General features: G+C 36.4%; 3 protein-coding genes across 3 annotated transcripts in view; 2 read left to right on the forward strand and 1 right to left on the reverse strand.

The window, feature by feature from the left end:
• Positions 1-14,533, reverse strand: part of LOC126763632 (uncharacterized) — a 191,733-nt gene extending 177,200 nt beyond the window's left edge. Inside the window, 1 exon segment of the mRNA XM_050481337.1 lies at positions 13,569-14,533. The gene's annotated coding sequence lies outside the window, so the exon portion shown is untranslated.
• Positions 14,534-14,834: 301 nt separating this feature from the next.
• On the forward strand, positions 14,835-16,377 carry LOC126763653 (osteopetrosis-associated transmembrane protein 1-like). Its single transcript, XM_050481365.1, has 5 exons — positions 14,835-15,155; positions 15,251-15,500; positions 15,560-15,744; positions 15,819-15,990; positions 16,093-16,377. The coding sequence occupies exons 1-5, from the start codon at positions 15,084-15,086 to the stop codon at positions 16,194-16,196; spliced, it is 783 nt and encodes a 260-aa protein (XP_050337322.1). The 5' UTR covers positions 14,835-15,083; the 3' UTR covers positions 16,197-16,377.
• A 388-nt stretch (positions 16,378-16,765) lies between these two features.
• On the forward strand, positions 16,766-18,165 carry LOC126763650 (osteopetrosis-associated transmembrane protein 1-like). The gene is made up of 5 exons (XM_050481362.1): positions 16,766-16,913; positions 16,986-17,235; positions 17,298-17,482; positions 17,540-17,714; positions 17,848-18,165. Exons 1-5 carry the CDS (start codon positions 16,842-16,844, stop codon positions 18,045-18,047), a joined length of 882 nt encoding a protein of 293 aa, XP_050337319.1. The 5' UTR covers positions 16,766-16,841; the 3' UTR covers positions 18,048-18,165.
• Positions 18,166-19,623: the final 1,458 nt, after the last annotated feature.

Consider the following 19,623-nt stretch of genomic DNA (forward strand, 5'->3'; position numbering starts at 1 on the left):
AAATATATAAATAAATAATTAAAATAATTATTAACTTAATTTTCTTTAATTATTTTTTTATAAATAATTAAATTTTAATGAAATAAATTTTCTTTAACAATTTTGACGTATACAATAATTAAAAAAAATAATTTTCTTTTAAATGTATTATTTTTTGATAAACAATTACAATAATTAAAAAAACACAATGATTTTGAAGCTACAGAAAACAGCGCTAAGAAAATTTTTCACAAAACTTAGAATGAAATTGTTTCACATCTTAAAGCCCATTGATTTGTAATGCAAAAGTTCAATAGAAAATGACCCTGCAACACTGCACTCTGCGCAAATAGCAAATAGCACAGCGCTAAGCAAAAACCGTGTGAAAATGTAAAAGCTTCATTAACGGCGAAAATATGAAAATATGGATGACCTGATTAGTGTTCATTTCACGGATGAGAAATTCTGAGAATATTTGAAGATTGTACTGTAAAAGACAGAGCCAATATGCGAATGTTGAAGAAGAAACTAAACGGTACAAGGCAGAACATAATGCATATTTACAGTGTGCTATAAAAGTATTCGTTAGGAAATGTTATTTTCATTGCTAAAAGTTATGAATTAGAAAAGAATAGGTGGTGGCTTTCTGCTTGCTCGGTGAGTTATTAATTCAAGTAACATTGCTCTTTTACGCCTTGCCACATTGCAGATCAGTTTCCACAAAAGCGATATTCAGGTACTTAAATTGGTGCTTTAGAGTAAATGAATAGTTTTTAAGGCCGACAATTCTCGGTACTAAACATAAATGATAACAAGACAGAGCTAGCATTGTTCACTAGAAAACTCCGATCTCCACTAATAATGCCGCCATTAAAAATGGTACCAGGCTAACAATAGGAGATAAGGCAAGCTACTTGGGACTAATTTTAGATAGGAAGCTTTCATGCAAACCGAACTTAGACACTAGGATAAAGAAAGCAGCTACAGCAGCTTACACCTGTAAAAGGATGTTGAGGCCTGAATGGTGAATAACGCCTCGGACAACTCATTAGCTATACAAAGCAGTTGGAGAGCCGATTATGACATACGGCATATTGAGGGAATCTTCTATATTATTCGCCTGTAGTATTGGGTATTCTAAGATACCTAGTGAGCTTTCGTATCTACGCAACACCTCGGATTTTCGAAATCCTCAACAATGTCTTCCTTTCTGGGGAAGAGTGGTGAAGGGATGAGGTCGACAGCGACACAGGGATAAGCATCTAATGGATTGTCCAAACTAGGTATTTGAGTGGGAGGTGGTGTCTTTTCAGCAAGATTAATTATCAGAATCGTCTTTCATTTACTAGACCACTGCAGTGTCTTCTAAGCGGGAACTACAGCAATTAAAGGAAGCCTTCTTGTTCTGACAAAGAGTGTGGTCACAACAAGGAATATATTTACATATACAGACGGCCAAATGGCTTTGGGTTTGGATCTCTTTGGGATTGTTAGTAGACAGATATGTTATAAATATAGCTGAACCTCGTCAGAGTCAACCACTAACTCGCGCAACAAGCAGCTAAATATGGCATGAATGGAATATGGGCCCCACATGCCGAATACCAAAATTAAAATGGAACGGCATAAGAACTCTAGTAGCATTGAACCAGAGGACATACTAAACTGAGGAGATTTTAGTTACGATGGTTTCATAATAGGCCCCTTTAAGGTCTAGGAGCGTCTACAGACAACTATTCCACCTATCTACGTGCGTTGCCTTTAATAATTGGGGATTTGACAGCTCTAGTGTTCCAATCCGGCAACTCCCAACGTATCGTAAAGTTTGACATTTTTAATGTTATACGTATTCAGAACGTTTTGACATACGAGCGCAACCTGTCTGGTTTACAGTAGTTTAAAATATTCATCTCTTCTAACAAATAGAGTTCAATACGCGCGATTGCAACTGTCGACGTGGATTAACTCAGCAACAGTGCATCGATGAACTTAACTCAGTTTTTGGCGTTGGCGCTCCATCAAGGACCAGTGTTTATGGACGGATTTCGTGAAGGTCGTCCAAAACCAGCTGTTGTTCCGGAAGCTATTGATGATGTGCTTACACTAATATTGACAGATTGCCATGTGACCTGTCGTAGAATAAAGGCAACTATAGGCATTACATCTAACTGTAAAAAAATTTTCATGTTGGACAATTTGTCAATTGCTCAAAAACAGGCTCGTGTCGATTAGTCGAGAAAAATGTTAATAAAATACGATAGAGATGCTTCGTAACACGTCATGCTATCGTGACAGGTGATGACTCGCGACTGTATGGCTGTTTCAAGATGAGCCGAATCTAACAAAAGTTCTGCGCGCACAAAGAACTTCCAAGCAAATGGCTGCCTGTTCTTTGGAACAACAGGATATATCGTAATCATACCACTAGAACAACGCAGAACAGTAAGTTCCGAGTGATGCACAACCATCTGTGTGCCAGTTGTCTTTCATGAAAAAGGGAAAACCGGAAGACGGACCACTCTTCACCAGGGCAATGCTAGCTCTCACACATCGACTGAAACAACAGCATTTTTGAGCACTCAAATCATCGATTTGATGAGTCATCCACGGTGTAGTCCTGACTTGGGACCGAATGACTTTCTACTATAAATTAGAGCGGGTGGACTAAGCTTACGAGAGAGTTCTTTATTTTAATTTTTTGTCAGAATCACATAGACACAATGTTCAAATGTCGTGCTGCCAGGTGTTTTCGGAAAATTCAACAGAATTTGTATTGTATTGTACTAATGTAATTAATTGTTGTCAAGCATAGTGAAGTATTCCTTCGAGTCGAGTGAAAGACTCCCAAATTGAATATCAACGTTGTAATTAAAATGTAAACTTGCTTCATAGGCGAGGCGACCGCATCAATTTGCAATTTAAACGCAACACGCTCTCCCCCTGAACGCCCAGCACAGCACGCAGTCCGCGCCTAGGAAACCGAAACCACAGAGGAAAAAACTTTAGGCTAGCAACAGGAAATTTAATCACTGGCACGTCGGCCCTTTTCAACACACCCGACACAGCATAAAGCGGATTAAATATGCAAACGCTTAAAAATGTTCAAATATTGTGGCAACCCGCATACACACACACTTGCACACATACAAGTGCAAAGTGTGTGCAACGACAAGGCAAAATTCAAATCCCATAATTTTGCTGGAGCATAGCGGAGAGAGCAGGGTGGAGTTGCAAGAATTGGAAATAACTAGCTGAAAATGCAGAAAACTCTTTATGCAAATTCTTAGAGGATTTAAGCAAATCGTTGGCACATTACGTCAAAATTTCAACACCAACAACCAGGAACCAGGCAAATGAGATTGTTTAGCGAGTGAAGAAAAGAAAAAGAAAAATAGAAGACCCATACAGTTGGATGAATGTGCAAACCTTGGTTGGTGATGTGATGAGATGCAAATGTAAAATGAGAAAAAAAGCGGAAAAAATTCCCTTTTCAAGTTTAAACGCCAGGTGTGTGCGTGTGAAAGCGCAGAAATGGAAGACAGCTGAGATAGAAAAGCGGACGGGAAAAAACTGAGAAGTAAAAAGCCTTAGAAGTTACGAAAGGTAAATAAACTATGAAGTAATATTAGACTTCGGAGGCGGCCTAGGCCAGCAGGATGCAATGCCACAAAAGCAAGTGAGGTGTGCAAAAAGCAAAGCCAGAGGCATAAGAGTGCGTGGAGACCGTGAATCAAAGACAGTGCTCCTAGTGGCACCTTTGCAAACATATTTAAGTAAAAAGTTTCGAAGACAAACACATACATACTTGCAGTAGTTGCGCGAAAGTTTTAGTATACGGGTACACGGTAGCCGAGGTGCTTGGCCGGTGGTTGAAGTGTGCGCAGACAAGCAGCAAAGACACCGCAAACACTGGCAACGGGCGTTAAGAACAATTGAGAATTTGATGTTAAACTGCCAAGTTTGCTGCAAACTTTGCTTCTTTAACGAAGAGGAATTGAAGAAGAGGTGGGTAAATATAATAAAGGTAATCATTAGATGGGTACCGCAAACCTGCTGGATAGTAAAAAGATTTGAGAAAGGGATTTGGAGCTCGAAAATGTCAACACCTGGCCCTACTATTATTCAAGATAGTGAAAAGCCCGAGTTTGTCTGCATCGTCGCCAAGATAACCCAAAAAACGTACTGATCCAAACAGAGTTAGATCGCCGAAATAGCAGCTCTTCACCGGAAAAATCTGGGACAATTCCGGTATCGTAGAAGCGGCACAGGTTTAGCGGCCGAGGTCGTTGTTGTCCCGTTAGGATGGTAAGGCTCAAATACGTTGTCATTGAGGTCATCCAATGGTAGGCCCAGGAAATCTGCTATTTCGGCCGGGTCGGACCATAGGGAGAGGACTGTGAGATATGTAGGATTAGCTGGGCATGTAAAGAGGTGGTTACTATCATGCGGGGACTCGTTGCACGCTGGACTTATGTTTGATAAATCGGGGTCGGATTCTGGATGAGTAGGAGTTTAATCTGCTGCGCAAGAGCCGAAGTCGCGTCCGACGGTTTCAGAGACTTTGAAGCTATCAAATGTAACGTGAAGTGAAGGTTCACCGAAGACAGAACACATCCTAAAATCACATTAGAAGTAATATTCACGAGGGCGGTCCGATATCATTGAAGCTCCTACTTCTTTGACCCGCATGAAAAATATGTTTTCAAAAGGTCTTGAAAGTACGCTTAGGTGGATAATAAAAATAAGTGCCACGAGGACAAACCTGAAGAACCCAGGTAATGGGGCAGCAGTTCGTAGTCTAAAATCGACCAATTTGCCGTAGTGAAAAAGAAGTCGTTAGTCGGAAAGCGCTTATGTGAAGTCAAACATTTCTGTGAAGCGGTCACACTACCGAGCTTGTGGTCCGAGGTAACTCAACAGCGGTCTGCCAATATAAGATCGCAGACTTTCGTCACGGTATCCTCTGTTTTTGTAGCTCAAGTGCGCGGTAAATCAAAAATTGACCAGCGACCAAATTGAAACTTACTAAACCAATTTCAAACGGTTACCATCGAAGAAAAATAGTTCCCGCATACTGATCGTTTATATATCTTTGATATCACTGCGTGATTTCGCTTTCAAAAATCGAATCACCGACCGTTATTGCTGGACTATACGACCGTACTTATCGAACCGACTTCGTACAGTATTAAGATTTAGTAAATACTGAAAACTGCAGCCAGTTCTCAACACATTTTAGATACTCATGCGAACAAGGAAGTCACTGACGCATGTAAAGGAAAAAAGTCCATACAATTTCGCTTCCACAGACGCATATATGCATTTCACACAGCGAAGTGCATTTGTGCATGGCTTGTGCATGGATATCCTTAAAAGCCTTATGCATAATGCAACTAAAACACAATGGCCGCATGCAGTAAGTGCCGTAACAATGGCGGAAAGGTGTTAAAAATCGGTTGCGCGTAAGGCACGTAGCCACGTCTGAGCGCTGTCGTTTAAATATCGATCCAAAGCAACGACTCACTCCTCAACTCCGGGCGACGCATAGTTTTTGCTGCTTCCATTTGGCTGCTTCGCATTATTCCCTTATGTTTTTTCACTCTTTTCTCTGCTGCTTCTTGCGCCTTGCTAAACAGTTTGGCCCGACCAGGAATGCAGATAAGTTGACATAAAGCAAAGCGACGGCCAACTTAGAAATTCGCAGTCAACTTCAGCGTTTGTCGTTGCTATTTAACCTCTTGCAGGACACACACAAGCAGCAGGCGTCTTTCTAAGCATCCTGCTTGCAGTTTGACAGAGCACAAATGTAAAACAAAACAAAAAGCAAGTTGAAAAAAAAAAAAAAATAAAACAAAACAAAAGCCGTAGCGTTCACTGCTTTTGGCAGCGCTCTGAGGAATCCAACTGCTACGTCAAGGGCAAGAAAATAATAATAAAGCAAAGTGCAAAAAATGCAGCAAAAATTCCTCAAAGGACTCATGACACGATGTGAATGTTCCTGCAGGAGCGGTTGCATGTATATTCGTAATATATATGCGTGTGTGTGAGTAGGCTGCGTCTAATATGGCAAATGCCACGCGCGCATGTCGAACTCAGTGCAAAGGACATAGCGGCCGGCAACGGCATAAGGAATATTTCAGTATACCAACAGATATTTTATATGTATGTATGGCGCGGGATATATGTGTGCGTAGAAGCGGAAAAAACAAAGCATGCTAAAATAAAAACAAGAAAAAACATTAACTTCGACTGCACCGAAGATATTCACAAATTAAAAGTTTTCCATACAAAAACTTTATGTTTATCGGTCACTTCGTATGGCAGCTATATAATATAGTGGTCCGATATCGGTTTCGACAAATGAACAACTTCTTGAGGAGGAAAAGAAATTTCAGATTGATATCTCAAAAACTAAAACTCTCGTGTCACTACAGACAGACAGATAGACGGACATGGCTAAGTCTACTCAGCTCCTAACTGTGATCATTTATTCAGGTGATCCAAGTTGAAGTACCTTCTTCAGTGAAGGAAATATAGCAGCCGTAGCTGAGAGTGTACACGAACACCATGGAGAGTCGATTTGGCGCCGTTCGCAGCAACTCAGACTAACGTATGGAACCACGTGGCGTTTTTTACGTCGAGAAAGCGTCCAAATTATGCAATAACTAAAGACGCCCGACCTTCCCAAGCAACATCGCTTCGCTCTATGGGCTCCTGAAAAGTTCCAAGAAGATCCGACGTTTTCGAGTCACATTTTGCTCAGCAATGAAGCCCATTTCTGGCTCAATAAATATGTAAACAAGCAAAATTGTCTCATTTAGGACGAAGAGCAACCTAAAGAGATTCAAGAGCTGCCATTTCATGCAGAAAGAACGACGGTTTGTGGGCTGGTGGAATCATCGTTCTATATTTCTTCAAAAAAGACCACCAAGATCGTGTAATATCACACGACTTAGACTTTTTCCTTTGGGAATATGTTAAATCTAAAGTCCATGCGGACAATCCTGCTTCGATTCAGGCCTTGGAGCAGAACATCACGGGTGTCATTCGCCTGTTACCAGACGAAAGAGTCATCGAAAAATGCACTCAACGGATGGACCATCTGAAAAGTCGGTTAAAATAAACCGAAATCTGATGAACAGAACTAATACAGAAGCGGTTCTAAGGTTGTAAGAAAAACTATTTAAAACATGTTATTCTAGATTGCGCAAAAACTATAGTCAGTAAGTTTTCTTTTGTAAGCCATTCTTAAAAAACAGAAATGTTTTCTTTTGTGACGTCAGTAAAACATTTGACTTGTCAAGTCTGTAGAGAATCCATTGAAAGTAACGATAATCTAGTGATTTACAACAAAAAAATCCTTCACAGATAAAGAGGGACCTCGTTTCAAATCAAACCTTCAGTGAAATGCCAAACTTTACTTCCTGAAAATGTCGTGTATCGTACCGCAAAGAGCAATAATTGATTTCCGAGCGTACATAGAATAATGCGCGCTTCACTCACTACGCATTGAGTGAACGTCATTGTGAGGATATTGAATTTGCTAACCGACTGGCATTGTCGTGTCATGTCGTGTTTCGTGCCGTGGGTAACTTTTGATGCGTTTAGTCAAAATGCTTCCGTACACATTTGCGATGCACCATTCTGTTCAGGAACATGTATGTGCATGTATACACCTGTGAACAGCAGCGCACAGCAAAGAGTGAACAGAGAGCAAATGCAATTGTTCAATAAAACGGACGTAGGAAGGATGCGCACAGGATGGAGGTTGACATGCCGAAATTGTGGCAGAGTTTGTATCGAAATGACAGATTGGGGAGGGTACGGAAAATAATAGTAAAAGGAGAAATATAATAATCGAATTTGAAAGTATTGACATTGACAATGCCGTTATTAACGTAACATTTTTGGAGTATAAGGATGTTAAGATACAAATTTAAAGCTTGAAATATTACACATCTGATCAAATTTGAACCGGACTGGTTCATTTGAACTGCGCGCGAAACCCGACTCGATAAAAAATTAGTTCCTAAATTGATACAACCTTTTTAATGTCGATGTTAACATCGAAAAAGTTGAGGAAAGAGAAGAGAGATAGCAGGGGATCTCAATGTAATGTTTTGATTAATATTTTGGTTAACATTTTGGCTATATGCTAGATTCGTATCAAACGAACCGAGTATTTTGCAAAAAGCGACGTCGAGAAGAGGTGGTGACTAGACGTGGGTTCATGAATATGTCGTCGAAGCTGTTCAATAATCTAGCGAATGATGCTCCAAAATTGAGCCGAAACCGAAAAAACCTTGTCAAAGTCATCGTAAACGACCGAATTTGTAGGCAGAAAATTCATGGATTCATGGATTTTTCGCGTCAATAATGCGCCGTTACATTCTAGAATCATTGTGACAGACTTTTTGGCCAAATATGAAAGAAGAGTTATCGCGCAGCCAACGTTATCAGTAGATTCGGTTCCCTATAACGCAATGCGCTGAGAACACTTAAAGCCATGCCAGTCGAGGCTTATGACAAGTGCGTGGACGTTCCCACGACAATCGGGTCTAAGTAACCGGAAGTGTCCCGGATTTTTATCCGATCAAGGACTGTCAACTTGGCAGCATTCTGCCACTACAACAGCAACAGGTGTATGGTTGTATTGGCTCTAAAGAGACCTATTTCGAAGGAGATAAAAAATATTGGTAATACTTGCATTTTTTCGTCAGTCCGGGTCAAATTTGATCAGATGGTAAGTCACTTTTAAATTACTTGTTCATTATAAAGAGACACCTTACTGTGCAGAAATTTTGGTTAATGCCTTAATAACTGGTAGATAGCAGATACTATAACTCCTCTATCTATTCTCAAAAAAAAAAATTTAGTTCAATTAGCGGCAACTATAAAAAAAGTCTATAAAGAATTTATTCAAAAATATTTGAAAAATTCTATAAAAATAAACAATTATCATTTAATAGAAAAAACTAGAAAATATTTTAAGTAATTAAGCAAGCGAGTAAGCTATTAAGATAATTGTAATTTTATAAAAGTTAATATCAACGTGAATGACAGGCAACTTGCAACATATTACATACATACATTATATGTATGAGCACACGCTCCCCATAAGTATGCCGTTAATGCCAAAGCAAGGGACATTCACACCTATGCATACATACATAGATAGTCTGTACCTACAGCCTAAGTAATTTAATTTTAGAAAGCATTGTGTCATTCAAGCGCCATGGGCACCGTTTTATTTTCGGTAGCTGTTGAGGCTGTGAAAACACTGCAGAATTGCACTCGTGGGGTAATCCCGAAGTAATTAAATGACGCGCTGCCAGACTTTGATGATGCAGCGGCAATAAAGATGATAAATCTCTATACATACATATGAACTTATGGGTATGATATATGGTAAATATAATGTAGGTGACTTGATGCTTAATTTTAGTGAGCCGGCTGAGAGAGTTGGGTATAGAGCAATAAAGTTATGAACGAGGATTTATCAGTTAAAAATATTTAAAGTTTTTATAATTTACTCAAATAATAATTTGATTTGGAATTAGTATTAAAAGAAATTAGGAAGGATTAGAATTATTATATATTTACATATATTAAATATTTTGGTTTTTATTTTTTTAAATTCTTGTTTTTTTTTTTTTGCGATGAGTGGCTTGTAGAGTTTGGTCTTTGTTCTTTTTTTATTAGAATAGATAGAAGAGTTATAATACCTAGTATTTACCAGTTATTAAGACATTAAGCAAGATTTCCGCACACTAAAGTGACCCTTTATAATGAGCAAGTAATTTAAAACGTGATATACCATCTGATCACATTTAACCCGGACTGACAAAAAAAAATTAAGTATTTTAATGCAAACTTTTTAATCTCCTTTGAAATTGGCTTCTTTAGAGCTAATACAAGCATTTGTTGTTGTTGTTGTTAAGACATCAAGTTATTAAGACATTAACCAAGATTTCCGCACACTAAAGTGCCCCTTTATAATGAGCAAATAATTGAAAACATGATATACCATCTGATCAAATTTGACCCGGACTGACGAAAAAATCAGGTATTTTAAGCATCTGAACAAATTTGACCCGGACTGACAAAAAAAAAATCAAGTATTTTAATGCAAACTTTTTAATCTCCTTTGAAATTGGCTTCTTTAGAGCTAATACAAGCATTTGTTGTTGTTGTTGTTGTAGCTGTAGAATTCTGAATATTTCGTCCAGAGAAGATTATTTAGATTGCTTTAAACTATATTAGACATAAATGCGTAAAGACCTCCTGAACAGTCAAATAGATAATAACCCAACTTCCGTAATAACAAGTAGCGGGCTATGACAGCAAAAAGTAAACTTCACGAAAAATACAAAAAGGTGATTGGATCAAAGCTAATTAGGCACAACGAAAGTTGTGCTTATTTCAAAATTACTGAAGGAGGCGCACTTCATGAAACAATTCGTTTGAGTTAAAAATAAAATTAATGCATGCATCATCGATACTTACATACAATCAATCACAGCGATTTTTTCAACATAACTGCAACCTACTCCATGTCTTTACTGCGCACACGAAAAAAAAAATAATAAAAACAAAAAATTGGTGTAATTTTGTATATCGCAGTTATCTAACATTTTTTTATTTGGCCGTATTGCCGCTGTCACACACACGCAACTGATCGCGTGATGCAAATTTTTTGTGTTTGAGCAAAAAAAAAATCGCAACAAATAATGCCGCCTTGGGCGCACAGCATCGGCAAAGCGCAGCTTGCACAAGCGACACGAACACTTGGCAAATGGTAACACAAGTGTTTTGGAAACCAAAACCAAACATATGTACTTACATACAGACGTATGTACATACATATATATGATTGAAAACATAAAATACAACAACAAGAATGTTTATGATAATTGTGTGGAAAAAACAAAGTCAAATAAAAATGAAGAAACAAGAACAACAAACTAATAGGTATTATGGCAAAGACTGACTGACTGGGCTGACTTGGCAGGCGAAAACCTGATTTCCCCAACAGCTGTGTGTGGGTTTTACTTTTGCCCAAACACTGACGACTGGCGGCGGCAGCGACTTAACAACAAACCGAGCATTGCCGCAGCGCAGAGACGATGTCGATCGGTTGTTGTTTATTCGAAGCACTCAAGTGGCTAACTGTTTCGTTGAAATCACGAATTTTATGGTTTGTCATAAAAGATGGTGTTTTAAGATGCAATTGAATTGTTTATTTTAAATTTCAATAAAAAAATATATATAAAGCTTTACTGCTAATGAATCATTTAATAAGAGTTAAGCTTTAAACTAGAGAATTTGAATGTAAAACAAGAGAAAGAGTTAACTACGGTTGCACCGAAGCCAAATATCGTTAAGATATATTGTCAGAGAAAAAGATTTTCATACAAGGACTTGATGTTGATCGATCAGTTTGTATGACAGCTACATATATCGTATAACCTCTGGAGGTGAAAAAATGTATGCAAAAAAAAAACTACTTCGCTTATAAGCAGACGGACATGTCTAAATCGACTCACTGGGAGTTACATACTTCGTGACAAACATAATATATGTACATATGAACATACCCTGTTTAAGGCATAATAAAATACATTTCTTCTGCGAAGAATATGAAAAATAAAAATTCATCATTTCAAAGTTAAAAGCATTGCTATATCTAAGGAAAAACATATGTTCAAAGTTTCAACAAGAATAACAGCACTACAAATACAATAAAAATAAAAACAAACTGACAACGCCACATACTTTCCACAACACATGCAACCGTTGAAAAATATTTACACATACATATGTACATGTGCAGCTATACATAATAAAAAGGGAGACCGAGTAATAACGCGAAACCAATAAAAGGGGGCTGCAATTGCGTACGAGTACATGCAGTTAGTGCTCCATGTAGCACTGCTCCTGAATTCTGCACATGCCCATACAAGTGGGCCGCGGTGACTGACTGGTTTGCAGCAGCGCAGACAGACAGCCACTGCATATATCACATACATATGTACACTTGTGGGCATACAAGTTGGAGAATTGACATGCTTGCAGGCAGGCAGGCAGACAAGCGTCAACGAATGAAAACAAAATTCGAATAGCAAATAATCGAGAATAAATCGGCGCACATACTTCGTATATAAACTTATATAGCGATAGTGCACGGCCCAAGCTGTTCGCCCGACTGACTACAGCTGGCTGACGAGCCCATGACTAACTGGCCAACTGACTCAATGGCTGTGACTTGTCGCAAGGCGGCAAAGACGTTGATTTCATATTTACAACAACACTCACATTAGCACAAATGCAAAAATTTTCATACATTTGCGGTCTTACAAGCGTTAAAAAGTTATTTAGCAACCATAGTACGAATGCAAGTGCCCTGCTACGGGCTGCTGGTAATCTGAAACTGCATTTTTATAGCAATCATTGCAGCCACTTCCCAACTATGTAGTGTGGCCTTCAGTTATGCCACTTCTGATGCTATTCCGTCAAACTGCTGCAGCCGGTTTGTTGGTTACTTTCATTAATAGCGGTGCAGCAATGGTGGTTAGAAAAAGCTTTGCAATAATCACAATAATAACTATTGTAAGGCACTGAACACAATATTCATCCATAAAGTGTTTGGAGTTTTAAACTGGTTGCAAATACCTTTTATGATTTCTTGCACAAGCGAAACTTCGCAGAAATTAACAATAGATTTGTTCCTTCACTGTAATGACGTTTAGCCATAAGTGTAAAGTAATTACGAAACGTTCTAAGATTTAAAGTATGTGTAATGGCTTGGATATTGGATCATATTGCAATGTTCTTACAACATTTGTGTATACATATAAACACAAACATACATGTGTACCAGATGGTATTACTACATATCTCTTATCACTAAATAAAATTTAAAATATTTGTTAAAGATTTATGACTTTGTTAAAGATTTGTGACTTCTATGCATCACCACTTTTTTTATAATTTTAGAAGAAATTTATATTTTAAGTTAAATTTGACAGCCACTTCAAAACAAAAAAGACCGCCACATATTACAACTTATATCAATTTTGTTTTTTAATTGGAAAGCATTTGTGAACATACAAAAATTTGTATTTACTTAATCAGTAGTAAATATGTACATTGCAACTGTATACAGGAAAGATGTGGAAAGACTCCACAAACGGAGTTTGCGCATAAAATTTTGTCATTCGGAAAAGCTGCTACGAAGCTGCTGCCAATATACTCTTCGAGTTTGAAAAACATTCTTAGATTATATGCAGCTTCATTACATACATATGTACATACAACAAACAAAATCAACAAAACAGCAAATCTAAAATACCGCCACTAGCATAACAATTTGGTGTAAGAAATTGTAAAAAAAAATATAATTATATTCTATATGTAAACAATTAGGTGTATACCACTGCAAAACTTTTTTGTAAGGCATGAAGGAGGAGAAGTGTACTTATTATATTTCATTCATAATACTAAGTAGGGGTTTATCTCAGGCGTGGCAAAACAGATATTAGTTATAAAATAACGATATCTTTGTATTCTAAACAACATTCTGCACTTACCGTTAGAAATGTGAAATTGTAGCAAACTGTATACAAGTGGATAATTTTTTGCACGATTCACCGCATATTATTATAAAATATTTTTATCTTGTACATTTAAGGATCTTAGCTCACTACACATTTTCCTTTGCACACTTTTTAAACATAGATTTTCTCTGTATTTACTTTTATTCCTTTGCAGCCGCTGCAAAAATATTCCGTTTGATTATTTGCAGACAAATAACTCCCTAAACTGGCCGTGGTAGCTACTGCTGTTTGCTATTCGGCTTCCTTATTTACAGGCTCATGAAACACATACACTAAAACACCATCTCGGCTCCAGCAGCTAGTCTTATGCTCCAGTGGGAACATATACATATACATATGTATGTTATTCCTACATTCACTGCCGAGTCAAAATTTTGCAGAGCAGCGATTGCAGACAATTGAAAAATTTTCCTGTGAAGGAGTGGCGGGCTCGTCTGAATTGTGTTGTATGAGCTACCGTTAAAAATTATTTTGTTTCACAAATAATTTATGAATTGATCGCTTATAATAGAATTAGACACTTTTCCATTTATTAGCACTGCACTTTTCTCATATTTTTGTTTATTTATAATTACTTTACATACTTTTCCGGCTTCTATCGTAAAGTAACACATACAAATTCACACATATACGAACGCAGGAGGCAGCAAATCAACTAGAGGTACTAGCGGGCAAATATGCCAATTGTACAAAATATTTAAATATTCGAAACTTCTTTATGCCTTATAAAAGGTTATTTACACTCACTTTGCAATTAAAACTTTGCGTTGCAAGCATCAAATCACACTATAATATTTTTTACTTCAGCTGACTTTATTTGCACATCTTTATTCAAGAAATTAATCACCGAACAACTCCACTGACATACGTTTCTTTCGGCGTCGTATTTTGCAATGGCAATAGTTAAAAATGCATATCGAATTGGATTTATGAACGACAGACCGAAAATATGCAACACTGCAGTATGGAAACCTAGAAATAGTACAGGGTGTACGAAATGACAACATTAGTTAATGGTTTTTGATATTCAATGACTTATCTACAAACATATTTAAATTATACCATTATATCATAAGAAAATATGCTTTAAACATTTTAAAAATGTTTAATATTAAACAATGTGGTAAAATATATCAAAATATTTACTTCCGTAAAGCCATGCCTCACTGCTTATTGCAACGCTGTAAATGTTTGTTGATGTCAGCTGTGACCACAATAAAACAAGTTCTTTGTTATTATTTGTATGTGTGACCTGGTCTAAGGAAAGGGGGTTTAGGCAGAGAGCTGTTTTAAGTTCTCTGGTTAAGGTGTCAAAAAAAGGAGAACAATTAATTAGTTAACGAGAAACTGACGATTATTTTTAACAACTTTTCCGAGAAAACTACTTTTCGCACGTTAGCTCCCTTTTCGTAGACCAGGTCACATATTCAATTCATGTATTAGAAAATATATTTTAAGTAACTCTGATATAAAAAATTGCATATCAATATGTATTTTCCAAGTGTTTCAGCAATAATAATTTTAATCTTAACGGATATATCTCGCGGATTGGCAGAAAATGTAGGTGTTTCCGATATTTTTGCTTTTGCATGGTGAATTTTTTTCGACGCAATCATTTTATTTATAACATTTTATTTAATTTGTGCTATTTGCAGATATGCCAAAAATATTTGCGAGAGTTAGCCCAAAAACAGAGTGAATTCGTGCAGTGTTCCACACTACATTCGGTGCCAGTCAGCCTTTGTGTGGGATGTGAGGAGCCATTTACTGAGATGCATGTAGCTTACATGACCTTACGTCAGGAGCAGAATTGTACAGATAAATTTTTTGATAAAGATCGTATAAATATAGTTTCAACAACACAATCGATACTCGTGGGTATTTGGAGGAAAGCGTATTGTGATGGTTAGCATAAAGTTAACAATTATGTTACTGTTATTATTTTATGCTTTAATACATTACAGATTGCTTTACCAGTAATAATTCATACGTATTCGATTTAAAGCGAACTGCTTTTGATGATTGTATAACAAACAATAAAAATAGAGAATGTGCGTCGTGCTTATCCCAATACCTAGACTTGAACGGATTTTATCTTGGTTTGGATAAAAATAACAAAGGACAAGTTTGTTATGACATGCAAGACTCGGTATGACTTTGCCTTAGTTATTTGCAACAAATATATCTCGTTGTTCTCCATATAAAAGTTATATTTGTCCACAGATGAATCGGACAAGAGAAGAATGGTCTAAAGATCTGGGTTGCTGTCATCGTGAATTTAATATTTTATTATTTGCTGTTGTTAGCTGTATCGTTGGGACGTTACCATTAATATTTTATGGTACGATGTATGCGATAACAAAACGACTGGAGCGTAATCACATTCTAATTGAAGGTAAATTATATAAAATGACACTAATAGTTTAAATGCCACTGCTAAAAATGTTAAATTAATTGTTTAACATAACCCGGAACAAATTGTTTTTTGTTTTCATAGACACTTATCAAAATGGAATTTCAACTTCTAACAATGCAAGCAGTTCAATTCCTAATTTACTCGACACGACAACAGAAGCTACACGCCCTCATGTACCTCTTTAAAAGGAAAGCATCCGCTAGTAACAATTCAAAGCAGGCTATTTGTACAATTTCGAAATATCATATTTTAAACTACTAACTAAAATTTGTAATTATTATTTCTAATATTTAAGACACTATAATAAGTATGTATATAATATTATAGCAAATATATGTACAGATATATATTTTGTATTAAAACAAATTTTTTAAATGCGTATAATAACTACATATTTATATGGTATTTTGTGTTTTTAACAACTAATATAGAGAAAATTGCACTTTGCAATTATAAACTGTTTACTTTTCACAGCTGATTTTATTTACCTTTTATGCTGTTACAAATACAACATTATTTATCGATAAATATACGGAACTAAAAATATCGGTATTAAATTATTATTAAATATAAATTGAAATAAATTGCGGATACCATTAAAAGTGAATGAAATACCCCATACTTACATAAGTGGCTCTGAATAATTTGGGTACGAATTTATTAAACTTTATTATCGCCTTTAATATAAATTCATATATATCTGTGAGTAGGAAATTGAAAACGATAAATTGCACTAAATGCAACACTGCCCTTGCTGTCAGTTACAAAAAAAACATTATCGAGTGCATAGTTTCTATGCGGTAAATTCCCTTTGTTATTTTAAAACTAAAATGTGTTCCTACAGTATTTTAATGAAGATAACTCTTCTTTTATTTGTTGTACACCATGTCCTAGCAGAAAATGTAAGTTTTTAATATTGCATTCCACATTTTCTATTGCTCTAAATGTTTTTACAATTGCATTGTATGACTCAGATTTGTGACAAATATCTGCGCGAGTTAGCCCAAAAACAAAGTGCATTCGTGCAGTGCTCAACATTGCATTCAGTGCCGGTTAGCCTTTGCATAGGTTGTGAGATGCAATTTTCCGAAATGCAAGGCTTGTATTTGCTCATGCGCGAAGAGAAGAATTGCACAGAGAAGTTCTTTGATAAAGATCGCATCAACATTGTTTCTACAACACAATCGATACTGACCGGATTATGGACAAAGGCGTATTGTGATGGTTAGTAAATGTGTTGCTATTAAAATGACTAAATATATTTATTTGTTTTTTACATTGTCTAGATTGCTTTGCTAGCAATAATTCGGATATATTTGACACAAAGAGAAATAAACTGGAAGATTGCCTACGCGAGAACAAAGGTAAAGAATGTGTATACTGTTTGACCGACTATCTGGATCTAAATGGATTTTATGTCGGTTTGGATAAACATAATAATGGACAAGTTTGTTACGATTTGCAGGATTCGGTAATGGAATTTTTAATATACTGTCACTTTATATAATCGTGTTTTTATTGCTCCTAGATGAATCGAACGAGAGCACACTGGTCCAAGGATTTAGATTGTTGTCATCGTGAATTTGATATGTTGCTCTTTCTTATTACGTGCGGCATTGTAGTCCTCCTACCATTATTATTTTACAGTAGCACATATGCTTTAACGAAACGACAGGAAAGATACCACGATATTTTAACTGAAGGTATGTAATCATAAACGAGCTTGTTTGTTGAAAACAAGCAAATTTTTTAGGGCAGAAATCTGCTTATCTGCATAGTTGCACAAAAAAATTGAAAAAATAATTACTTTTTAAGTAACATTTTTCCATGTTATAGAACCAAGATACAATGCCCCATCTACAAGTGCAATGGCTAGCAGTTCCGTCGCTGATCTACCAAGTACATCATCAACGGCAACCTGTCCACGTGTTCCTTCAAAGAAGAACATAATAGATATTGAAGAGTATACATCCTCCGATGATGATGATGAATACGCGGAGGCAAAAAGCACAAAAATTCGTAATAAAATGGCATAAACTTAAGTGGTTTTAACTATTACTATTAATATAAGAGACTGCAAAATGTTGAGTTGGCAGCATTTAAAACACAATTTAAAATTTTATATATCAAAATAAAAATTTATTAAAAAATTAATTGCACCTTCAAAATAATGGAACTCCATACTTAGGTATAATAAAATATCACATGGCCGTCGCAAAATCTTCGCTTTCCTTTTGGACCAGAAGAGAGGCGCTGAAAAGAAAGGCAAAAAATGTGGTTCTAGTCTACGGTGCGGTCCACGGTCTAGTCTCTGTGTTACGTCATCGTCTACTCGTTTCTTTCATAATGACATTGAGTATTAACTGTACCCGTTATATAGTAATTTGAGATGAAGCTACTTTTAAATGAATGGTAAGGTAATAGGAAATAATTGCAACTCCAAAACCGTAAAAGCGCTCTTAGTGTTGGATAGAACAAATCTTATCGACTGCATAGGATTGTAGTTTAATTCAATGTTATTTCAAATATTTCCATACTTTTAATACGGTATTCTAAGTTTGTTACAAAGATTGTAACACCCAGAGGGAACGTCGGAGATTATAAAGTATGTATATTTATAAATGATCAGCATGATGATCTGAGTCGAGTTATCCATGTCCACAAACTACTCGCTCCGTTTTCGAGAAATCGACCTGATAATTTGCACAGTTTATTTTGTCTTCAAGAAGCTGACTATTGGTCGGAACTGCAGATATAGGACCGCTATAGCATATAGCTGCCAAACAAACTGAGCGATCATAGATAGACAGCGGCACAACCTTTGAAAAAATTGTTCAGATCGGATCACTATAGCAGATAGCTGATATTCAAACTGATGTTTCACAAACCAATCCTTGTATAGAAAACAATTTGCGCTAACGATTTATATTCGCAAAATTTGACACTTATTATTGTCCAAGGTAACGCTATAAAATCCCAAGAAAATGTTCAGATCGGACTAGTATAGCATATAGCTGTCATACAAACCGATGAAATCATGATATTTTTATACCCATTAATGCTAAGAGAAATGCGCCTGTGAAGGGTATTGTAACTTCGATGCAGCCGAATTCAATATTTTTAATTATGTTTGGCAGATTTGATTTGTTTTAGCAACACCAAGTTTACTTTTTTAGTTTTTTGTTTTTGCTGCGAAATATTCAGTCCCATGAACTTAGTTGACGTTTCTATCAATCATTGCTGCATTATGCAGGACACAGGTGTGTCAAAGTCAAACAGCTTTTCCCATAAGCATAGTCTGCATGGTCTGAAAGACAAGAATTAATTTAATTAGAAAGCATAGATACAGTTGGTTCCAGGCAAATTTGATTTATGGTGCGTTATGTGCTGTAAGCAAGGCGGAAACTAGAATGGACTCAAAAGCATTACGCTCGAATCCCGTTAGACATATTTATGCACTTTACTCGTTCAACACGAGTACGAAACATTTTGTAGTTTTTCATTTCAAGCACTTCATTTTTTATGTTGTCTAAACCCAAGCGGAAAAGTTCTTATAAATATATATGTATGTATGCTATAGTGGGTTGACACATTCACTCCAAATCAAATTTG

Source organism: Bactrocera neohumeralis, chromosome 6 (genome assembly GCF_024586455.1).
Source record: "Bactrocera neohumeralis isolate Rockhampton chromosome 6, APGP_CSIRO_Bneo_wtdbg2-racon-allhic-juicebox.fasta_v2, whole genome shotgun sequence".
Lineage (NCBI taxonomy): Eukaryota > Metazoa > Arthropoda > Insecta > Diptera > Tephritidae > Bactrocera > Bactrocera neohumeralis.

What these genes read in the sequence shown, in the direction of transcription:
- LOC126763650 (XM_050481362.1), top strand. Translation starts at nt 16,842, where the DNA reads ATGTGTTCCTACAGTATTTTAATGAAGATAACTCTTCTTTTATTTGTT. An exon ending in GTTACGATTTGCAGGATTCG is followed by an intron (nt 17,483 to 17,539) that starts GTAATGGAATTT and finishes TATTGCTCCTAG; the next exon opens with ATGAATCGAACGAGAGCACA. An exon ending in CCACGATATTTTAACTGAAG is followed by an intron (nt 17,715 to 17,847) that starts GTATGTAATCAT and finishes TCCATGTTATAG; the next exon opens with AACCAAGATACAATGCCCCA.
- LOC126763653 (XM_050481365.1), top strand. Translation starts at nt 15,084, where the DNA reads ATGTATTTTCCAAGTGTTTCAGCAATAATAATTTTAATCTTAACGGAT. An exon ending in GAGGAAAGCGTATTGTGATG is followed by an intron (nt 15,501 to 15,559) that starts GTTAGCATAAAG and finishes AATACATTACAG; the next exon opens with ATTGCTTTACCAGTAATAAT. An exon ending in TAATCACATTCTAATTGAAG is followed by an intron (nt 15,991 to 16,092) that starts GTAAATTATATA and finishes TTGTTTTCATAG; the next exon opens with ACACTTATCAAAATGGAATT.